A 23,031-nucleotide genomic window follows, 5' to 3' on the forward strand; every position below is an offset into this window, starting at 1 on the left:
TGGTTTTGACGGGTTGTCACCTCGTTGACTAAACCGTGCAATCAAGTACAACATGTGAGCCTTTGAACTATTTTGTACACCTTTCTAATCAAACTCAAGTAAAAAGGAATGTAAAACACTCGCTACACAATAAGGTGAAAAGGTATGATATAAGAGGAAGTTGATAGAAAGCTTATTAAAATTACAGCCTCCATACGAAAACGGAAAAAATTAAAAGAGGCGTGATATTTGTGCTAGTGTGAGTACCGAAGGAATGAAAGAACAAAGAGGAGGAAGAATATCCAAGGAAGCTTTGGAGTACCACAAAATAGTATCAATACCCTCCCAAGTTCCAACCAATCTCAGCCTGTTAATTCACACCAACCCTATTTTGCTCCTTCCCAATTGTCTAGCCCACGAGTATCAACTTCTTGTTTTACACTTACATTTAATACACTCACGTACCCTATATACAAGTCAATAAAATATCAACCAACAATGACCTTCACAAAATACAAAGAATAATATCAACCCACAATGACCATCAAATAGATTTACTCTGTTCTATTTTATATTTACTCCCTCGGGTCCACAATAGTATGGGATCAATTTGCTTTTGGCAAACCCATTAAAAAAAATATTAAATTCTATACAGAAATATTAGTATAATTAAATTATCCTTAATTAAATATTTAATATGAGCAGTAAGAAATTTTTTTAAGAATATGTACATAACTATAATCTTGTAAAAATAAATTGAAGTCTTTCTTGATTATATGAATGGACAGTTATTTTGGACCAAATAAAAAAAAAAAAAAAAAACCCTTTACCTTCCAAAAGCCAAATAAACCAAAAGCGCCTTTTTATTCAGTTCTGCTCAACAACCCCTTCAATGGCTTCTTGATATCTCTCTCATCTCTCTCTCTCTCTCCTAGTTTATATCGCTCAGAATTTTCTAAATCTCTCATAATTTGGTGTATGAATTCATGGCTTCTTCTTCACTCTCTAGCATCTACTCCCCTTCTTCTTCTTCTTCTTCTTCATCTTTCAAAACTGAAGTGAAATCAATTCACAAAATCACTTCTTCCCAATTGGGTTCAATCCCCCTGCCCGGAAAATCAAGATTCCATGTTCACGCGGTGGCGCGTGAATTGTCCACCGGCGGCAACAACGACGTCGTATTGAAGAAGAAGGAGAACATTGGGTTAGAGAAAGACCCAAAGTCCCTATGGAAGAGATATGTAGACTGGCTTTACCAGCATAAGGAGCTGGGTTTGTATTTGGATATCAGTCGGGTCGGGTTCTCCGACGAGTTCCTTGAGGAAATGGAGCCCCGTTTGCAGAAGGCGTTTAAGGACATGGTGGAATTGGAAAAAGGTGCAATTGCAAACCCAGATGAGGGAAGAATGGTGGGTCATTATTGGCTGAGGAGTCCTCATCTTGCTCCTAACTCATTTCTCCGGTTGCAGATTGAGAATACTCTTGAATCTGTTTGTCAGTTTGCTAATGATGTCGTCAGTGGTAAGGTCAGTTCAAGTCAGCCCTTTTCTTTGACTTTAAATCATCTTGAGGTGTAGTTGATTGGTCTTCATTAGTTTGATAGCCTTCTGTTTTGCTTGAATAATATTGATCTCTAAAAATCTTAACTTTACCCAATTTGATGATTTTTTTAATCAATCAATTGGTATTTCAAGTCAATATATGAGGAATATGGTTCAGTGATTGTTACTTGAAAATAAGGAACTTAGGATATTAAGCCTATGAGAAAATGCTTAAGAAATGTAATGTTGGTTCCTAACTTCTAAGTTGTGAAAGCACTTCTTCTTGAGTTTTTATTTCTTTATCCTCCAAAAGAATATTTTGCCACTTCTGGAATTGGTTATTGGTTGTTATATCTGTGGCGCTTTAATCAACCTAGTGTGAATTACGACATCTATTTTGCAGATCAAGACTCCTTCTGGTGGCCTATTTACGCAAATTCTTTCTGTTGGAATCGGTGGTTCAGCGCTTGGACCGCAATTTGTAGCTGAGGCATTGGCTCCTGACAACCCTCCTCTGAAGGTAATTGGAAGTTGTGTTCAAAAGACCAGTGATTGTTCTGTTGTGAGATTTATGGGTTAACCAAACTCACTCTTTTAGCTGTAAACTGTTAAGGGGTTTTATCAAATGTTCCTCACACTCAAAGCCTGTGAAAATCAAAAGAAATAAGTCTTTTCAGTCAGCTTTGTGTCTCGAGTATATTTCTCAACATGGTGCAATTACCCTTTTCTTTTTATAAGGTAAAATAGAACATGCTGTGAGTTACTATATCATAAAATTGATGGTACCTCACCATCTAATGTGCACCTTTACTTAAATTAGTTTTTTGTACAACGGTGTAAAATCGGATTAAAAGTTCTGTGTGTACTTTACTTAACATGGCTATCAAAGTTGATGAAATATTTTGATCTCGCCAAGCTGGTGTTTTCTCTTTTATATGGTCCAGAAGTTTACCGCATAACATCAAAGCCAATGTAAGTGCCTTGGCTTAATATTATCCTCTATTCTTTCATATCTATTGATTGTCATGGTATTGCTTCTCTGGCATGTCAAGCAATAATGAATTTTTTCACACGCAAAAAGAAGTAATAGTGAATATGTCCATGGAACAGTTTTCCTCTCATTAACGGTGTAGATAAAGTCAAATGATGCAAAATAACTTGTGTAGAAAAAATTAATGAGAAGGACTTGAAATATAGATTGTCTTCTACATTGTTTATAACAAATATACACGGTGACTTTCCTTGTTGTAAACATGCGTTGAACTCTTCCTTGCCTTTTTGTCCGTTCTCCCACGTTGTAAATGATTCTCTCGCTGCAAGATCCATTTTGTTCGCTGCAGAATTTTCATTGTTGTAGTTACCTTTTTTCCCTTATACCATTCTGTATCTTCTCTTGGCAGATAAGATTCATCGACAACACAGATCCAGCAGGCATTGATCATCAAATTGCACAACTTGGGCCTGAGCTGGCTTCAACACTTGTTATTGTTATTTCAAAGGTGGTTATGCATGTACTTTCTGCTTTTTTGTTGTTTTCTTAGCATAGATAGAGACCTTTCTGATAGACTGATACACTATTTGTGAATCTCTTTATATTACTTAGAGTGGAGGCACTCCAGAAACCCGAAATGGCTTGTTAGAAGTTCAGAAGGCCTTTCGTGAAGCTGGCCTGGAATTTGCAAAACAGGTTTTGACCTCAGGTTCTTTTTGCTGCTTTCATAATTTTCTCCATAGTGCGGAGTTGCTTTCTGATGAATGTCGTATCTAGTTAAGCAAATAAAAGTTCAACGGAAGAAATTGAGAGAATATAATGACTGGTCTACCTCTGTTTAATCTGCGTTTGCTGGTTGAGGAATAAAAGTTTCTGCCTGGTCTGTTATCCTCTGGTTCTGTCATTTTTGTTCAATCTCTATTTTAGTTTAGATTGCAGTTGTACATAGCATTATTCTTAAATAATTATAAGTGTTGCTTACTGCCATTCGTGTGCAGGGTGTTGCCATTACACAAGAGAACTCTTTACTCGACAACACCGCTAGAATTGAGGGTTGGTTAGCCAGATTCCCTATGTTTGATTGGGTGGGTGGAAGAACCTCTGAATTGTCTGCAGTTGGTTTACTTCCGGCTGCACTTCAGGTTTGTCTCCTAACGTCAAATTTCTACTCCCACTCTTTATTTAAACATCACACTTTTAACCACTTTAAACATGCCAAACTTCTCGACACAATTTTAGAAGGAAGAATATTTCATGTACCTCTCACAAGTTTCAGAAATTCAATTAAATGTGTAATTGAAATGTGAAGATTGGTCTGATCTTGTCTTTGTCAAATTAATTTATGTATAACCTCCGGAACTTGCTTACACTTTTAATTTACCAAGCATGTACTATATAGGTAAGCTGCCCTGACCTTGGAGCAACGGTAAAGTTGTCTCCGTGTAACCTATAGGTCGCGTCTTCGAGCCGTGGAAGCGGCCACTAGTGCTTGCATTAGGGTAGGTTGTCTACATCACACCCCTGGCGTGCGGCCTTTCCCCGGTCCCTGCGTGAATGTGGGATGCTTTGTGCACCGAGCTGAAGAAGAAAGTATTATATAGGTAGGACTTAGCTCATTATAATCCAAGGCCAGCGGGACTATGTCGCATAGGATGAGATACAGGGAACTTGTTTCATCTTTGCTTAGAGCATTTCTATCACATTTTGCCTTCATATTCTTTTTTCACTCCAGGGAATTAATATTAGAGAGATGCTTACTGGTGCTGCATTGATGGACGAAGCAAACAGGACAACTGTGGTATGACCATATGGCCTTTTTCATGTTCTTTTGGCAAATAAAAGTATGACTCTTTAGAGTTTGAATTTTTGAGAATAACTTGAAACTTTTCCAAGAACATTGCATTGAACAAATTTCTTTGTGGAATTGTTTGGGCTATATTTTTCTCGTTTGACTTGTGGAGAGGGGTGCTAGAACAAATTGATGATTAACAAATTATTTGTCATCAGGTTCGGGATAACCCAGCAGCTCTACTTGCTTTGTGTTGGTACTGGGCCACTGATGGAGTTGGATCGAAGGTCTGAATCACCTTCAAATTTGTGTTTCTGATGACGGAGGAGCATATAGTTGTATATTTGACTATGATGGTGGATATGCTGTTTCTTATGTGTTGCAGGATATGGTTGTCCTCCCGTACAAGGACAGTTTATTACTATTCAGTAGGTATTTACAGCAGCTTGTCATGGAGTCTCTTGGAAAAGAGTTTGACCTGGACGGAAACCTGGTATTTTCCCATATTTCTCATGCTTTTCATTTTCGTCGTTGAAAACCAGACTTAATAGATGCATTTCCACTTATGATTTATGCTAACTGATAACTAATATTAACTTTAAGTGATACATGACCATGGTCTTGCATATCATCTTTCCTTTCCTCCTTGTCATTAGAGAGGGTTTTAGTCTGGTAGTTGAGGAATTCTGCTGTTATTGCTGGCATTAACTTAGTATATTCATGTCCTTGTCCACTCCCTATTTATTTTATTCCAACTGAGTTTATCTAGGTAAATGGCAGTAATTTGTGGCAACGAGTACGCGTGAGTTTCTTTTTAAAATTGCAGCTACCTGTGGCTAATACTTATCCGTCATTAGCCTATAACTGAACCAAGTTTGAATCCTTATTCTCTCCTAAAAAACATGATGTCCCAGTATTTATCTGAACTACTGTTGCTTCATGTGCCATCACTGCCGTAAAAGTCTTCTATAATTGTCGGAAAAGCCTTCCTTCCACTTTGGCCATAGAGTTTCTGTTCACTCGCACCGCATCAATAAAGCTCTAGCTGAAATGCCTCAGTAGTACATTGCCGCATCCATTTCTCTGGAAGTTTCTTCTGCGTTCCTATCAGTCCCTATCACTTATTCATCTAACCATACATGCACCAACTCAACGTAAAAGGAACCATTTAAATTACTCTTCTTGTCCTCTGTTGTAGATTTTACTCTTAATAAAAACAATTTGCGCTGTTGGAAATGTAATGCGATTTTCCTCTGTTTAAATCCTTTAATATCTTTTCTGTACCTGCCTTGTCCTTTGTTTACTTATCTAGCTGTTAAAGGAAGTTCAGTTATGAATAAAATCTCCCTTCATTCACTAATCTAGGCTGTTGACTGAACTTCAGTTGTGAATAAGATTCCTGGCGTTTATGTTTATCCATTTTTTGCCATTCACAGGTGAATCAAGGGATCAGCGTTTATGGAAACAAAGGGAGTACAGATCAGCATGCGTAAGTTGAGAATGTGTTTTCACTTATTACAAAAGGAAAGCGTAAAAAAGAAAATGAAAAAAAGCTGATGTTCTTTTTTCTGAAGTTTGTTAAAGTATTTGCAAACCTGTCGTCATTTCACCTTTAAAAAGTTATACTCTTTTTCTTGTGTCCAGCTATATTCAACAACTCCGAGAAGGCGTGCACAATTTCTTTGCAACATTTATTGAAGTATTGCGTGATAGGCCCCCTGGTCATGATTGGGAGCTTGAACCTGGTGTTACCTGTGGTGACTACCTCTTTGGAATGTTACAGGTTTGTCTTCTAATATTTTAGTTAAGTGGAAAGATCCGAAGGGGGAGGGGGAGGGGGAGGGGGAGGTCTAGTGCAAGAAAGGCAAGATGCTTACAAAAGGCTTCATGTAATGAGAGGTCATACATGGGTATCACTTTATAATTTTGCGTCATATTGCCAGTTACTGACCTACTTGCATTTGGTATTGATAAACAGAAGATAAGTGTACTGGTAATTGAGATGACACTCATTCTTTTAGCATTTTCCCTGTTTAGAAAAGGAATACGTTGCTGGTTAATTTGTAAAAAGTTTGACCTAGGATCTTTTTGTAACAGAATCACACCCTTTGTGAGCTGTGTTAAAGACTTTTTCCTTCCACACTCCACAGTTAACGATTTTTTCTACTTTTCTGTTTTCTTTTTCTCCCTATTCAAAAGGTTGATCCATGTTTTGCCAGGGAACAAGGTCGGCTCTGTATGCGAACGATAGAGAGTCCATCACAGTCACTGTGCAGGAAGTGACACCTAGATCTGTTGGAGCTCTGGTGGCACTCTATGAGCGAGCTGTTGGGATTTATGCCTCACTTGTCAACATTAACGCTTATCATCAACCTGGTATTTCCTTTAGCCTTTTGTTTTTTACGTGGACTTAATAGGAGCTGAATTATTGATGTTTGTTTATGTATACCATCTCTAATTGAAACCGCGAGTCTTTATCTACCTGTATCATGGTTGAATAATAATTAGATACGTTTTACAGACAAGGAATATAACATTGGCTATTCAATTGAAGTGAATATATGTCGTTTTCATTCAAGACCGACTAACATCTAATATGTTGTCAGGTGTGGAAGCTGGCAAAAAAGCCGCTGGAGAAGTTCTTGCGCTTCAAAAGCGTGTCCTTGCTGTGCTCAATGAGGCCAGGTATGTTGATGAGATCTTAGTTCCTCTTTCTTGGGTTGGAAAATACTGATGCAAATTCTTTTCTTTCAAATTCTCTCTTTGGTGAGATGGCTGCTATTAACTATGCTATTTCTTTCTCCAGCTGTAAAGAGCCTGTCGAACCACTTACACTAGAAGAAATAGCTGAGCGTTGCCATTGTGAAGAAGATGTATGTTCCATCTCTTTATGTCTTTCTTCAATTTTTCTTTATTTACACATGCAACATGATGCAACTTGCTGACTGCCCTTTGCAAATTTGGCAGATCGAAATGATCTATAAGATTATTGCACACATGGCTGCTAATGACAGAGCTCTTATTGCCGAAGGTAGTTGTGGTTCTCCTCGGAGTGTAAAAGTTTATCTGGGCGAGTGCAATGTTGACGAGTTATATGCCTAGATTTTGCATTAAACATTCTTATGATTCTGCACATCTGAGAAATACATCTGTGCCCGAGATTGGGTCCGGCCTTGTGGTGGCTGATTATTGGGGGGGATTCCTAACTGCTGTTGTTAAGCAATAAAAATCTAATTTTTTTCTTTCAAAGCACCATGTTCACATGCATTGGCTGTATCGAGCATATTAGCGTCCCCATGATCAAATAAATTTCAGTAAGCTAAGTTTGTTGGTGTAGCTCCTATTTATAATTTGCTCTGCTCACCCTCTTTTTTCTTATTGATTAAACATTTAATACCACCAATTTTGATGGTATGGCGTGAAACTTGACATTCCATTGATACAATTGTGATCTTTAGCATTCTTGTCGCGAACCATTTTAATGTACCAAAAGTTCCATAGGTCCATCAGTAGGGAGAAGTGGAAGAAGAATTCCCATTGTGTGGGAAGGGGAAAAAGAAGCGTTGCGCTCCACAATTTCTATTGTTGATTCATGATTGTTTTAACTTGTTTTTACAAAGAATGGTTGGTGGAATCTTGGCTGGTGGTCCAGTTCTTGTTGTTTGCAGTCCTTTTCCCTACTGTGGTATGAGGGACTGGTGAATTGGTGTCGATTCCAGCATGTTTGATTTGAACTTGTTGGATGTACCTCCTCAGTATCTGCCTCGGATCACCAAATATTTGTTAGAAAAGGACCGACAACTCAAATCAAGCTAATGAGTACATCTTTGGTCAGATTCAAAATATTGCATTGTTTGGGTAGTGTGAGGGTAAACTGGGTTCTCCCATAAATATTTTGATGTTCAAACTCCGTAGATTACTCCTGTAATGCTGTGAGATATATTCAACAAGGAAACTACCTGACCCAATAACAACAACAACAACAAACCCAGTGTAATATAGTATAGAGGCTGTTTCCGATAGGCAAGAAGTTAGAGGTCAGTATCCCAGATAATTACAGTATTACATGTACTAATTGATACTGTGATGTAACTTGGTACTTGTATCAACAAGTTCAATTGAAGTGATTGAATCTGCTTTTTTCATACTGATAGTCGCCTAGCTACCTCCAAGTTACATCACTATATCAATTACTTGTACAATTGTAATTTCGTAAGTGCAAGAACTTCGTAACGACATTTTCTATTTTCACTTACTCGAATAATTCAGATTTATAACGTAAATGCTTACTAAAAGGGGGCAATGCACTCCTTCCCGGAAGGTTTTTCATACCCGGATTTCAAATTCAAAATTTGGAAAAATGAAATTGTATAGTCGCTCTCAAAAAAAAAAAAAAAAAAAAATATATATATATATATATATATATATATTATGCATGTTATATATAAATTTTATACACTTTTTCGAATACCGAATATAAATACTTTCTGGTACGGGCAAAAAGTAAAAAAAAGCCCAATTTTTTTTGGTTAATAGATGACAGATCACTAGTTCACTACCATCCCACTACGTCTATCATTGTAGTGATGCAACTGGAGTGGGAAGTGCACAGTTAGCTACTAATTAGAGATGTCTTTACTCTTTAGCCACTGTTTAAAATGTATTTACTCCAGTGCTTAATAAATTTTTATCCACCCGGACGAAAATACCCCTGTGCTTGACATGGGTGCTGTGTAAATATTAAGGACATAATGTCCTTAACTTCATAAATGCTGTGTAAATATTAAGGACAAGGTGTCCTGTCATATGTTCTTAACTTCATATGTGCAGTGTAAATGTTAAGGACATGGTGTCCTTAACTTTATGTGTGCAGTATAAATGTTAAGGACATAATGTCCTTAACTTGTATTTGCACCTTTTGTTGTTAAACTTTAGGACCTCATGTCCGTAACTTCATATATGCACTGTAAATGTTAAGGACATAGTGTCCTTACCTTTATGAGTGTTGTGCAAATATTAAGGAAATAGTGTCCTTAACTTCATGAATGCTGTGTAAATATTAAGGACAAAGTGTCATGTCAAGTCCTTAACTTCATATGTGCAGTGTAAATGTTAAGGACATGGCGTCCTTAACTTCATGTATGTAGTGTAAATGTTAAGGACACCATGTCCTTAATATTTACACAGCACTCATGAAGAAAGGGTAAAAACGTCTTTTCATATTAATTTTAATAGAGTAGTGGCTATTTTTACTCAACATTAAAGATACAAGATAAAAACTAAATACCATGTTAAAAAGTGACTATCCCACGCTATTTCTATGCAACTGGATTAATTAGGGGCATTTGCATCTATACCCACTTTTTGTGTCACGTTTTAACTTGTGCCCGCTTTGCAAAAAAAATTACAAGCGTACCCGCTTTTTCGCATAACTTCAGCATACGGGGCTGAAGTAGCAAAGGCAATCACGCAAAACTTCAGCATTTAGTAGCCGGGCCTGAAGTTCAGCTCTAGAGCTGAACTTTTTGTTTTGTAACCGGGAGCTGAAGTTTTTATTTTATAACTGACGAACTTCAGCTCTAGAGCTGAAGTTTTTGTTTTGTAACCGGAAAACTTCAGCTCTAGAGCTGAAGTTTTTGTCTTTGTAACCGGGAAAGAGCTGAAGTTTTTGTCTTTGTAACAGGGAAACTTCAGCTATAGAGTGTTCAATATAGCAACATGCATAGCATTTTGGAGCTGAAGTTTTTATTTTATAGCTGGCGAAGTTTTTGTCTTTGTAACCGGGAAACTTCAGCTCTAGACCTGAAGTTTTTGTCTTTGTAACCGGGAAAGAGCTGAAGTTTTTGTCTTTGTAACAGGGAAACTTCAGCTATAGAGTGTTCAATATAGCAACATGCATAGCATTTTGGATTGCTGTTAAGCATTTCTGAGCAATCTGGGCAGTGCTTTAATAGCTCATTTTGACGAATGAAAAGACTGACTAAGTCTGAAGTAGAATTTCCAAACAAGCAAACATACCTTTGAACGCAAGTTCTAAGAAATGGTAGAGAAATTCCTCATCTGACTTAGTCTTTAATTGGAATATGACTTTCCAATATTCACCAGAAAACTTCCTTAAGAATATATTGCATCCATGCTATAAATTTCCACTCATTAACTCGATCTGCAATAAGCACAACGTCTGGCTTTTGTCATTGAGGTAAAATGGAAGCAAGAAAAGCAAAGATGGTGCATTCAGAATTTCAAGATTTGCTACCAATTATGGCCAGAAATCTAGGAGGAGATGCACTGATCAGCGAGCTATGCAAAGGGTACCGAAGTTTAATGGATGGTGACAAAGGAGTGATCACACTTGATAGCCTAAAGAAGAATTTTACGATTAACTAGTTCATTTCTCCATAATACTATCCACCCCTCCCTCCCCAAACCGCCCCACCCCCCTCCCCTCCTCAAACCTTATTATTTTTCTCTTTTGGCTTTAATTCCTGATACTGTTTTTTTTTTGTTGGGCACGGTCACACTCACACCGACGAAGAAATGATTAAGGGATCTTTAATTTGAATAGACCAATCAGTGATCAAATATTCAAATGTTTGTATTGTAGGTGATATGATAAACATAAAGAAGTGGATAGGCTCCTTGGCAGCAATAGATGCCATAATCCCATATTGTAAGAAGATAATCAAATTTAAACAATTTGCCTTATACGCCAAATTGACACTTAATGCAGTAGATATGTCATTATCAGCAAAGTTGAATTTTTTTCGAGTACGTAATTCATTCTAATTAACTTCCAGGAAAGCATAAGCAAGCAATAAAGCAATGCTGACATGAACAGCTGTTACATAAATCTGTGGAGAGCAGGCATTTTGAACTTGACGTAAAGAGTTTCTAAAATTGCAACTTAAATTTTAGGGGAAATGGCCGTTTTCGTCCCTGTATTATTACCTAATTGTGCTCTTAGTCCCTCTGATTTTTTCAGATGCTCTAGTTATGATACCCAAATTACCCTTGGTACTAGCAAAACTTCTGTTTGCAGCGTTAAAGGACTAATATCACTCACTTTCATTAATTGAAGGTTAGACGCACTAACTCAAATATCATAGGGACTAAAAACGCAATTAGGTAATAACATAGGGACGAAAATGGCCATTTCCCCTAACTTTACCACAATATTAATTGTAGTATCATGAATTTGAATTCAAGTAACCGTTAAATAATACTCCCTCTGATCCACAATAAGTGACCATTTTGCCTTTTTATTTTGGTCCAAAATAAGTGTCCATTTATATAATCAAGAAAAAATTTAATTTGTTTTTCCACATATCCCTAAAAAGTCTTTTACTCCTCACATTAACTATGCCGCAATATTTAATTAAGGGTAGTTTAGTCACACTAACTATTTTTGTCTAAAATTTAGTATTTCCTTACTCGGTGTGCCCAAGTCAAATTGATCACTTATTGTGGACCGAAGGGAGTAAAGATAAGTTGAATATCCCACTTTAATGTTAATTATGCTGAAAAAGATACCCAAACCAAAACTGAATACTCCCTCCGGTCCACAATAAGCGACCAATTTGCTTTTGGCACGCCCATTTAGAAAATACTAAATTCTATACAAAAATACCTAGTATGACTAAACTACCCCTAATTAAATATTTAATGTGAGGAGTAAGAAAACTTTTTAGGGATATGTACATAAGGGTAATTTTGTAAAAACAAATTGAATTCTTTCTTGACTATACAAATAAACACTTATTTTGGACCAAAATAAAAAAGCAAATTGGTCAATTATTGTGGACCGGAGGGAGTAACGTTAAAGCGGGATAAACAAAGACGAGACTTTCCTCGTACTCCAAAAAAACAACAAAAGAGTTGTATCATTGGAAAAGATTAATTGTAGCTTTGTTTATGTGTTAAACCTTTTATGTAGGGCACACTTTATGGTTGTATTAATAAAGAACCAAACTAAATTTTGGACCCACTAACAAATCTGCTGCTTCTTTCGAAATTCAAATTAAAGTTGTTTCTTGATTTTTATTTTGTATAATGTCAAAGGCGTCAACACCATAATGCTAGTATAGGTTATCACAATTAAGCCTCAAAGCTTTAGTTTAGTGGCAAAACTGAATTATTGACATGTTAAGTTGTTGGCTTTGAATCCTCTTGAAAGTAATTTGTATTTATTTCTCCCTTATAAGTAACTTGTGTATACCGTCGAAATCAGGTATGCTCGATTTTCCGGGTTCGAGGAGTCGCCATAAGCCCGAGTTCAGGCAAGGTCGAGTTCGAGCTCGATGGACCAGACTCGAGCTCGAAGACAGAGTGCAATGTTCGAGGATCGAAGTACGATGAGTATCAAAATCGAGTGTGCTCAACCCCGAGATAATACCGTTACAGATTTGTAACAGAATGAGCAAGATCCCTGCCACGTCCCCAAAATCATGGCGTAAATCCCGGAATAGATTTGTACGAATCCGTATTAGGCGGTTAGATAGTTGTCCCAATAAGATTCTTTACTGTAAATAGAAATGTACCTTATTTAGGTTTTCCCTATTATATAAAGGGGACCCCAATCATTTGTAAGGATCATCTAATCATTGGCAAAGAATATACTCTCTTGCTTTTCTCGCTCATTGTTCATCAGAATTGTCCTTTAGCTATATTATTCTTGCTTTAATGTTCTTGATCCATCTCGAGGTCACTGGGCTTGAGGTCGATACTACTTAGTAACACTGGTTTGATTCACTCATTTCTTTCATTTTTACTTTATACTTCTTGATTATTAATTGGTATTGAACTAAATCACATATCTTTAAAATCACAAATCAAATTTAATTGGTACTCGTATTTTCGAGGTAAACAGTTTGGCGCCCACCGTGGGGCTAAAGATAATAGTGATTATTTCAGTACTGATTCTCATAACACACATTATTTTTACACTTTTTCTTGTCAAGAATTTTTGATTCTCATGATTAAACATGTCATACTCGCAAAACGCACCTGTTCATGACAACGAATGTCTTGGATTTCATGGGGAAAACAACAATCTAGGGGTCGGTGTACCACCGATAAACCCTAGGGAAGTGCCAAATGTGGAACCAGTTGATGTTAGTTCGCACATTGCTTTGAATGCAGATTTAAGCACAGACCCCGGATGAAGTGTACGTAGGGAGGCCCGATCTGGGGGCCAAGGAACACAAGGTATAGGAGACGGGAGATTCAACCTCCAAGTGATATTCGAGATGCTGCAAGCTCAGCAGATTACCATCGCTCAACTTCAGAGTCAGACTAAAATCTGAGTATAGCCGAACCAGAAAACACTCGACGTGCTGAACCAGCACCAGAGAGGTCAAACGAAAATGGCTTGGCTATTGACCCCACCATTATGAGAATGCTCGTAGAGCTCACCAAGAGGATCGAGTCCGGGGAAAAGAAGATTGAAGACAATGACAAAAAGGTGGAAACTTATAACTCCCGTGTTGACCAAATACCGGGGGCACCTCCGGTTTTGAAAGGTTTAGGTGCCAAAAAGTTCATACAAAAACCATTCCCTTATAGCGCGGCTCCGATGCTCATTCCTAAAAAGTTTCGCATGCCCGATATACCCAAATATAACGGGATAACCGACCCTAATGAACATATTACCTCATATACTTGCGAGATTAAAGGAAACGACCTGAATGATGATGAGATCGAGTCAGTATTGTTGAAAAAAATTGGAGAAACTTTGTCGAAAGGAGCCATGTTTTGGTACCACAACTTGCCCCGAACTCTATTGATTCGTTTGCTATGTTAACAGACGCCTTCGTGAAAGCACACGTCGGGGCCATAAAGGTGGCAACGAGGAAATCGGACGTTTTTAAGATAAAACATAGGAATGACGAGATGTTAAGGGAGTTCGTGTCCAGATTTCAGATGGAGCGAATGAAATTACCACCGGTCTCGGATGAATGGGCAGTGCAGGCTTTTATGCAGGGTTTGAATGAACGGAGTTCGATCGCGTCTCGACAATAAAAGCAGAATCTGATAGAGTATCCAGTTGTGACGTGGTCAGACGTGCATATCGTTATCAATCGAAGATCAGGGTCGAGGACGACCAGTTGGGAGCCCCCTCAGGTTTAGTTCATCCTAATAGATTGGCAGCCAAGCCCCGGGGGGATACAGACAGGGAATCAAGATCAAACAAGGAACGGTATCAGCCATATGTCAATCAGAGAAAACAAAGGTTTGGGTCGTAATGCTCCACGAAATGATCGGAGAAACGATCGAGGTCAAAGCTCTCGGGGACTCATGAGTAAGAATGGGTTTGATAAACATACCGACCCCGCGGAGGCACCTCGATTGTCGGAGTATAATTTCAGTATAGATGCATTAGGGATTGTCTCAACTATTGGAAGAATCAAAGATACTAGGTGGCCCAGGCCCGTACAAACCGATCCTTCTCAAAGGAATCCAAACTTGAGGTGTAAGTATCATGGAACACATGGCCATAGAACCTAAGACTACAGGCAGCTAAGGGAGGAGGTAACTCGGTTGTTCAACGAGGGTCACCTTCGAGAATTTCTCAGTAATCGATCCAAGAATCACTTCAGGGAGAGAGATGCAAGCAGAAAAAACGAGCAGGAAGAACCACAACATGTAATCCACATGATTGTTGGCGGTGTCAATGTCCCATAAGGACCTGTATTCAAGCGCACCAAGGTGTCGATCACCGGAGAAAAACGGACTCGGAGCTATGTGCCCGAGGACGTCCTATCATTCTAGGACGAGGAAGCAGAAGGCGTATCTCAGCCGCACAATGATGCCCTGGTAATTTCTATTCTTTTAAATAAAATTCAAGTTAAACATGTTCTAGTGGATCCAGTTAGCTCAGCAAACATAATCAGATAGAGGGTCGTAGAACAACTCGGCCTACAGGATCAGATTGTACCTGCATCCCGGGTCCTAAATGGCTTCTACATGGCAAGAAAAACAACAAAGGGGGAGATAATCCTCCCAGTAAACGTAGTCGGGACCATGCAAGATACGAAATTCCATGTCATCGAAGGCGACATGAGGTATAATGCACTCCTCGGGAGACCATGGATACATAACATGAGGGCAGTACCTTCAACTCTTCATAAGATGATGAAGTTCCCAACAGAGGATGGAGTGAAAACGGTTTACGGAGAGCAACACGCTGAAAAGGAAATGTTTGCAGTTAATTAAGTGATGCCAATACCAGAGCCTTCGACCTCAAAACAGTCGAACACCAAAGGTAAGCAGGCGGCTAAATATCAATCACCGCCTCCAGCCTCGACGGAATCGGAGCAACAAGTAATCGAAGACGAAGAAGAGGATTTCCTTACTCCTCGAACTTCGTCATTCCCGAAGAGTCCGATGAAACAAAGTCAATGGTCGAGGAATTGGAGCAGGTCATACTGATCGAATACATGCCCGAGAGAATAGTATACCTGGGAACGGGATTAACCCTCGAACTCAAGAAAAAACTTATTCAATTTCTAATTATAATATGGATTGCTTTGCTTGGTCCCATTTAGATATGACAGGGACTCCATCGGAAATAACAACACACCGGTTAAGCCTCGACCCCAAGTTCAAATCGGTAAAGCAAAAAAGGAGGCCCCAGTCTGAAGTGAAGCATGCATTCGTAAAGGACGAGGTAACCAAACTTCTTAAAATAGGGTCTATTCGGGAGGTAAAATACCCCGAATGGTTAGCCAACGTAGTTGTAGTTCCTAAAAAAGGAAACAAACTTAGAATGTGCGTAGATTACAAGGATTTAAACAAAGCATGCCCAAAAGACTCTTTCCCACTGCCCAACATCGATTGTATGATCGATGCCACAACCGGCCACGAGATCCTAACTTTTCTCGACGCCTACTCTGGGTACAATCAAATTCAGATGAACTCGGAGGACTAGGAAAAGACCTCGTTTATTACTAAATTTGGAACTTATTGTTACAACTAATGCCCTTCGGGCTAAAAAATGCAGGAGCTACATACCAACGCCTAGTTAAAGAATGTTCGAGGAACAAATAGGTAAAAACGATGGAAGTTTACATTGATGATATGTTAGTTAAGTCCCTGCGCGCAGAGGACCATTTAACTCATTTGCAGGAAATATTCAAAATCTTGAGGAAGTACAACATGAAGCTTAAACCGGAAAAATGTGCCTTCGGAGTCCGCTCGGGTAAGTTCCTCGGCTTCACAGTGTTGAATCGGGGTATCAAAATTAACCTCGACAAGATCAATGCCATCGAGGATATCACGGTCGTGGATAGTGTGAAGGCCGTGTAAAGGCTAACAGGACGAATAGCTGCCTTGGGTCGGTTCATTTCGAGGTCATCAAATCGAAGTCATAGGTTCTTTTATTTGCTCAAAAAGAAGGAGGATTTCGCATGGACCGCTGAATGCCAGCAAGCCTTGGAAGAATTGAAGCGATGCTTATCGAGCCCGCCTTTGCTTCACACCCCGAAGGTAGATGAAAAGCTTTACTTATATTTGGCAGTATCCGAGATAGCGGTAAGTGGGGTACTAGTTCGAGAAGAGCAAGGTACGCAATTCCCTGTTTATTATGTAAGCCAAACTCTAGGAGATGCTGAAACTAGATACCCTTACTTGGAAAAATTAGCACTTGCATTGATAAGCGCATATAGAAAGCTAAATCCATATTTTCAGTATCATCCCATATGTGTATTAAGTAATTATCCCCTTTGAAATGTTTTGAAGATGATGAAGTTCCCAACAGAGGATGGAGTGAAAACGGTTTACGGAGAGCAACACGCTGAAAAGGAAATGTTTGCAGTTAATTAAGTGATGCCAATACCAGAGCCTTCGACCTCAAAACAGTCGAACACCAAAGGTAAGCAGGCGGCTAAATATCAATCACCGCCTCCAGCCTCGACGGAATCGGAGCAACAAGTAATCGAAGACGAAGAAGAGGATTTCCTTACTCCTCGAACTTTCGTCATTCCCGAAGAGTCCGATGAAACAAAGTCAATGGTCGAGGAATTGGAGCAGGTCATACTGATCGAATACATGCCCGAGAGAATAGTATACCTGGGAACGGGATTAACCCTCGAACTCAAGAAAAAACTTATTCAATTTCTAATTATAATATGGATTGCTTTGCTTGGTCCCATTTAGATATGACAGGGACTCCATCGGAAATAACAACACACCGGTTAAGCCTCGACCCCAAGTTCAAATCGGTAAAGCAAAAAAGGAGGCCCCAGTCTGAAGTGAAGCATGCATTCGTAAAGGACGAGGTAACCAAACTTCTTAAAATAGGGTCTATTCGGGAGGTAAAATACCCCGAATGGTTAGCCAACGTAGTTGTAGTTCCTAAAAAAGGAAACAAACTTAGAATGTGCGTAGATTACAAGGATTTAAACAAAGCATGCCCAAAAGACTCTTTCCCACTGCCCAACATCGATTGTATGATCGATGCCACAACCGGCCACGAGATCCTAACTTTTCTCGACGCCTACTCTGGGTACAATCAAATTCAGATGAACTCGGAGGACTAGGAAAAGACCTCGTTTATTACTAAATTTGGAACTTATTGTTACAACTAATGCCCTTCGGGCTAAAAAATGCAGGAGCTACATACCAACGCCTAGTTAAAGAATGTTCGAGGAACAAATAGGTAAAAACGATGGAAGTTTACATTGATGATATGTTGGTTAAGTCCCTGCGCGCAGAGGACCATTTAACTCATTTGCAGGAAACATTCAAAATCTTGAGGAAGTACAACATGAAGCTTAAACCGGAAAAATGTGCCTTCGGAGTCCGCTCGGGTAAGTTCCTCGGCTTCACAGTGTTGAATCGGGGTATCAAAATTAACCTCGACAAGATCAATGCCATCGAGGATATCACGGTCGTGGATAGTGTGAAGGCCGTGTAAAGGCTAACAGGACGAATAGCTGCCTTGGGTCGGTTCATTTCGAGGTCATCAAATCGAAGTCATAGGTTCTTTTATTTGCTCAAAAAGAAGGAGGATTTCGCATGGACCGCTGAATGCCAGCAAGCCTTGGAAGAATTGAAGCGATGCTTATCGAGCCCGCCTTTGCTTCACACCCCGAAGGTAGATGAAAAGCTTTACTTATATTTGGCAGTATCCGAGATAGCGGTAAGTGGGGTACTAGTTCGAGAAGAGCAAGGTACGCAATTCCCTGTTTATTATGTAAGCCAAACTCTAGGAGATGCTGAAACTAGATACCCTTACTTGGAAAAATTAGCACTTGCATTGATAAGCGCATATAGAAAGCTAAATCCATATTTTCAGTATCATCCCATATGTGTATTAAGTAATTATCCCCTTTGAAATGTTTTGCATAAGCCCGAGCTATCAGGTCGGTTGGCCAAAATGGGTCATCGAACATAGCGGGTACGATATCAAATATTGACCCCGAAAGGTCATCAAGTCCCAAATCCTAGCTGACTTCGTGGTCGATTTTACGCCGACCCTCGTACCCAAAGTGGAGAAAGAACTCCTGCTAAGATCGGGTACATCATCGTGGGTATGGACCCTTTTCATGGATGGTGCCTCGAATGTGAAAGAGTCCGGGCTTGGTATTGTCTTGAAGCCACCTACAGGCAGTACCATTAGACAATCTATCAAAACTTCTAGGTTGACCACTAATGAGGCCGAGTATGAGTCCATGATTGCAGGTCTCGATCTAGCTAAGAGATTGGGAGCAGAAGTCATTGAAGCAAAGTGCGATTCACTGCTGGTGGTAAACCAAGTAAAATAAAGTTTTGAAGTTCGAGAAGATAGGATGCAACGGTACTTGGATAGCTGTAGGTAACTTTGCACCGCTTCAAGGAGTAGACTCTGGATCATGTGCTTCGAGAACAAAATAGTGAGGCCGATGCACTTGCTAACTTGGGATCCTCGGTTGAAGAAGATGATATCGTCCCGAGGACTGTCTTCCTATTATCGAGGTCTGTGGTTGAAGAGGGTCATGCCGAGATAAATTCTACAAGTCTGACTTAGGATTGGAGGAACAAGTATATCGATATTTGAAAAATTGAAAACTCCCATCGGACCACAAAGAATCAAAGGCCCTACGAACCAAGGCTGCTAGGTTCGCGTTAGATGGAGATGGAACATTGTACAGGAGGACGTTCGATGGACCATTAGCGGTATGTTTAGGGACGGGGGACACAGATCATGGTCTACGAGAAATCCACGAAGGTACTTATGGGAATCACTCCGGCGCCGAGTTTTTGATTCGCAAAATTATTAGAGTAGGGTATTATTGGGATAGCATGGAAAAAGATACTAAGGAGTTTGTCAAAAAATGTGATAGGTGCCAACGGTTTGCACCGATGATCTATCAGCTCGGAGAACAACTCCACTCGGTCCTATCCCCATGGCCTTTCATGAAATGGGGAGTGGACATAGTCGGCGCTCTACCAACGACCCCAGGTAAGGCTAAATTCATTTTGTTCATGATTGATTATTTTTCTAAATGGGTGGAAGCACATGCCTTCGAGAAGGTCAGAGAAAAGGAAGTTATTAACTTCATCTGGGACCACATCATATGTCGATTCGGGATGCCCGCCGAGATTATATGTGACAATGGAAAGCAATTCGTCGGCAGCAAGGTGACGGAGTTCCTCGAAGCGCACAAAATAAAGAGGATCTTATCAACACCACATCAACCGACTGGGAATGGACAGGCCGAGTCAACAAACAAAACTATCATCCAAAACTTAAAGAAAAGATTGGACGATGCAAAGGGAAAATGGAGAGAAGTTCTACCTGAGGTCCTTTGGGCATATCGGAAAACATCTAAGTCTAGCACGGGGGCTACTCCGTTTTCTTTGGTATATGGCTCTGAGGCCTTTATCCCTGTCGAGGTCGGAGAACCCAGCTCCAGGTTTCTACATGCCTCGGAGGAGTCAAATCACAAGGCTATGAACACTAGCCTCGAGCTATGAGATGAAAAATGAGAGGCAGCACTTGTTCGGATGGCCGCGCAGAAGCAAAGATTCGAGAGATACTACAATAGAAGGACCAACCTTCGACACTTTGGAATCCGGGACTTAGTTCTACGGAAAGTTACCCTCAATACTCGAGACCCCAATGAAGAGAAACTAGGCCTAAATTGGGAAGGACCGTACCGTGTCATCGGAGTCGTCGGTAAAGGATCTTACAAACTTAGCACAATGGAAGGCGAACAACTGCCAAACAATTGGAACGTATCACTACTCAAACGATATTATTGCTAAGGTATGACTTTCTCCTTTTGTCCATTTGAATCTGAAACTAATCCATTGCAGGTGATCGATCGAAGATATCGAAGACACCTTTCTACGCGAAGGCCTTAGGTTTTAAAGCACGCGTTGCACTCTTTTTCCCTTAGGTCGAATTTTGTCCCAAATGGGTTTACCGGGGAGGTTTTTAACGATGCAACAACTATATGCTACCTAAGGAGAACTTAACAGTATCCAAGGCTTCTTTTCAATCAATCTCGAATACTGGGGGGCATCACCCTCGGAGAACTTAACAATATCCAAGGCTTCTTTTCAATCAACCTCGAATACTGGGGGGCATCACCCTCGTAGGTTATATTTTCGAGGAAAATACTTCACGCCTAAGAGGGCCTCGATAGGAGAACTTTGTAAGGGGCCAAACGGTCAGATGAACCGTGTCCATGTAGAATAGTCGAGCCCCGACGGCAAAACATGTACGCATGTATCAATTATTCAAAGAAGCATTCTTCCTATATCAAAACAATTTGTGTATCAAAGAAGTATAATATTATACGAACTTCATACTTATAATTCTACGAGAAACGGCTCAAGAGCCAGAACGCAAATGCACCCCGAATACTTGAGGACTTTCATTGACCGTCAACACATCCGAGTCATCAAAAACTCGAACTCATAAGACCTCAAAGAGGCATCCTCTCGATACAAAGGCTAAGGCCATCATACTCAGGGACTAACCTTTCAAACAAGTTCGAAAGGTTATCAGGAAACAAGTCCAAGAGACAAACCTGAAGTCTACGGCTATGTTAAAGGCTACAGCCATATTAAATATTATGGTCATATAAAAAGTCTAAGGCCAAAATAATGCGGCTCAGAGACGTCTGATTTCCGCCATAAAATTAAAGGCCTTCAAACACTCTAAAAAACCGGTTAAATCAGGCTACCCTCGGCAAAAGCAAATGATAAAGGGCTTCGACAAAATCAACCCTCGAATAATTTAAAGGCTTCGATAACATCAGCCTTCGAAAAAACCTCAAGAGGTATTTGATTAACCTTGCACAAGCGAATTACAAATGAGGTTCCAATCGATCGAACCTTCAAAAAACCCAACGGGTACAAAAAACACATGCTAAGGCATAGAAAAATTTTCACTAAGTCTTTTAGCCGAAAAGAGTGAAAATTTATAGCCGCTTTAGAGGACGAATTGGCCCAACTTAAAGAGCCTAAGGGCCGACCAAAAAGAGCCTAAGGGCCAATATAAAAGATCCTAAGGGTCGAAGCATGCGGAGTTCGAGACCTTACTCTCACTCAACTTGGACTCAAGAGTCCCATCATCCCGAGCTCGTATCAAATCGACTTAAGCTTAGCTCGAGGATTAACAAAAACCATAAGAGGTATTCTATTATAAAGCTCGCCCATTGATCAATAAAAAACCAAAGGTTTTATTATATTCTGAGTCCAAGCCAATATTCGAGCTGATCATTAGAGTTATAACATCAAATATTTCACAAATGAAGACGAAACAGAATCCAATACAAATCGAAGATGAAGCAAAGAGATTCTTTATTTTTATAAGAGATGTTTACAAAAGATATTTACAATACCCACGAGGGGCCCTTGCACAAAAACACAAAAACAAAATAAAGGAACCTAATCTACTTCGGGGCCACATCCTCGAGAACTACATCTCCGGGAGCCGCGTCTTCGGGAACCTCCTCCTCGGGGACTTCATCTTCATCTCCTCCGCTCTCGGAGCCACTAGAAGAATCCTCATCATCAGAGAGCAAAGCGACAACCTCTTCCTCCAAAGTCTTTGCATTTTCAATGTACGCTGAGAGGTCGAAGCCACGAGCGTGCACTTCCTCGGGGGTTTCTCTCCGGGACTGTCGCCTGGCATGGTCGAGAGCACATGATAACTTAACTTCGGCCATAGTAGAGATATCCTGTGCCCGAATATTAGCTGCTTCAGCGTCAGCTCGGTACGAAGACACGAATACCTCTGCATCAGATTTGGCCTTTGCAAGCTCAGCAACGAATTTAGCTTCGAGCTCATCGATTTTGCAGCTTCGGGCCAGGCTTTCCTCCTTTACACTTTGAAGTTGGAGTTCAATGGAATTTAGCTGCTCCCGAAGAGTATCTTTCTCGGAGGCGAGAAGGTTCATACATTGCTTCCATCGCAGGGTCTCGGCATCCTTCATCTTGAGCTCCTCTCGGAGCTGCTCCACCAGCTCGCCCTTCTGCTGGGCTTGCAAAGTTGAAGTGTTAGTCACCTAATCGGATAAATGCATAACAAATCCTCAAAGGGTATATTACCGTTTTAATAAGCTCGATCTGTTCTCGATGAGCCTTCGCCAACTCAACTCGGAGATCCCTGACCCCTTCTCTTTCTATACATAAAGGCGCTTAAGGCCATCCCTCTCTTCCGTGAGCTTCTTGAGCTCGGCCTCACATCGAGCAATCTCGGTGAGAGACTTGGAAAACGCTTCTCGATGGAGCATCATAGC

The 23,031-nt window shown here is 40.0% G+C and overlaps 1 protein-coding gene across 1 annotated transcript; it reads left to right on the plus strand.

The window, feature by feature from the left end:
* LOC109227287 (glucose-6-phosphate isomerase 1, chloroplastic) lies at nt 831–7,647 on the plus strand. The gene is made up of 14 exons (XM_019392394.1): nt 831–1,505; nt 1,924–2,040; nt 2,921–3,019; nt 3,124–3,207; nt 3,510–3,653; nt 4,244–4,309; nt 4,519–4,587; nt 4,686–4,793; nt 5,737–5,789; nt 5,945–6,083; nt 6,520–6,676; nt 6,907–6,985; nt 7,107–7,173; nt 7,268–7,647. The coding sequence occupies exons 1-14, from the start codon at nt 966–968 to the stop codon at nt 7,400–7,402; spliced, it is 1,857 nt and encodes a 618-aa protein (XP_019247939.1). The 5' UTR covers nt 831–965; the 3' UTR covers nt 7,403–7,647.

The sequence above is a fragment of the Nicotiana attenuata genome, chromosome 6 (assembly GCF_001879085.1).
Source record: "Nicotiana attenuata strain UT chromosome 6, NIATTr2, whole genome shotgun sequence".
Taxonomy (NCBI): domain Eukaryota; kingdom Viridiplantae; phylum Streptophyta; class Magnoliopsida; order Solanales; family Solanaceae; genus Nicotiana; species Nicotiana attenuata.

Bases quoted from the DNA above. Each gene is read 5' to 3' on its own strand.
- LOC109227287 (XM_019392394.1), top strand. From the start codon at position 966: ATGGCTTCTTCTTCACTCTCTAGCATCTACTCCCCTTCTTCTTCTTCT. The intron at 2,041-2,920 runs GTAATTGGAAGT...TTCTCTTGGCAG, and splicing joins CTGACAACCCTCCTCTGAAG to ATAAGATTCATCGACAACAC. The intron at 7,174-7,267 runs GTATGTTCCATC...CAAATTTGGCAG, and splicing joins GTTGCCATTGTGAAGAAGAT to ATCGAAATGATCTATAAGAT.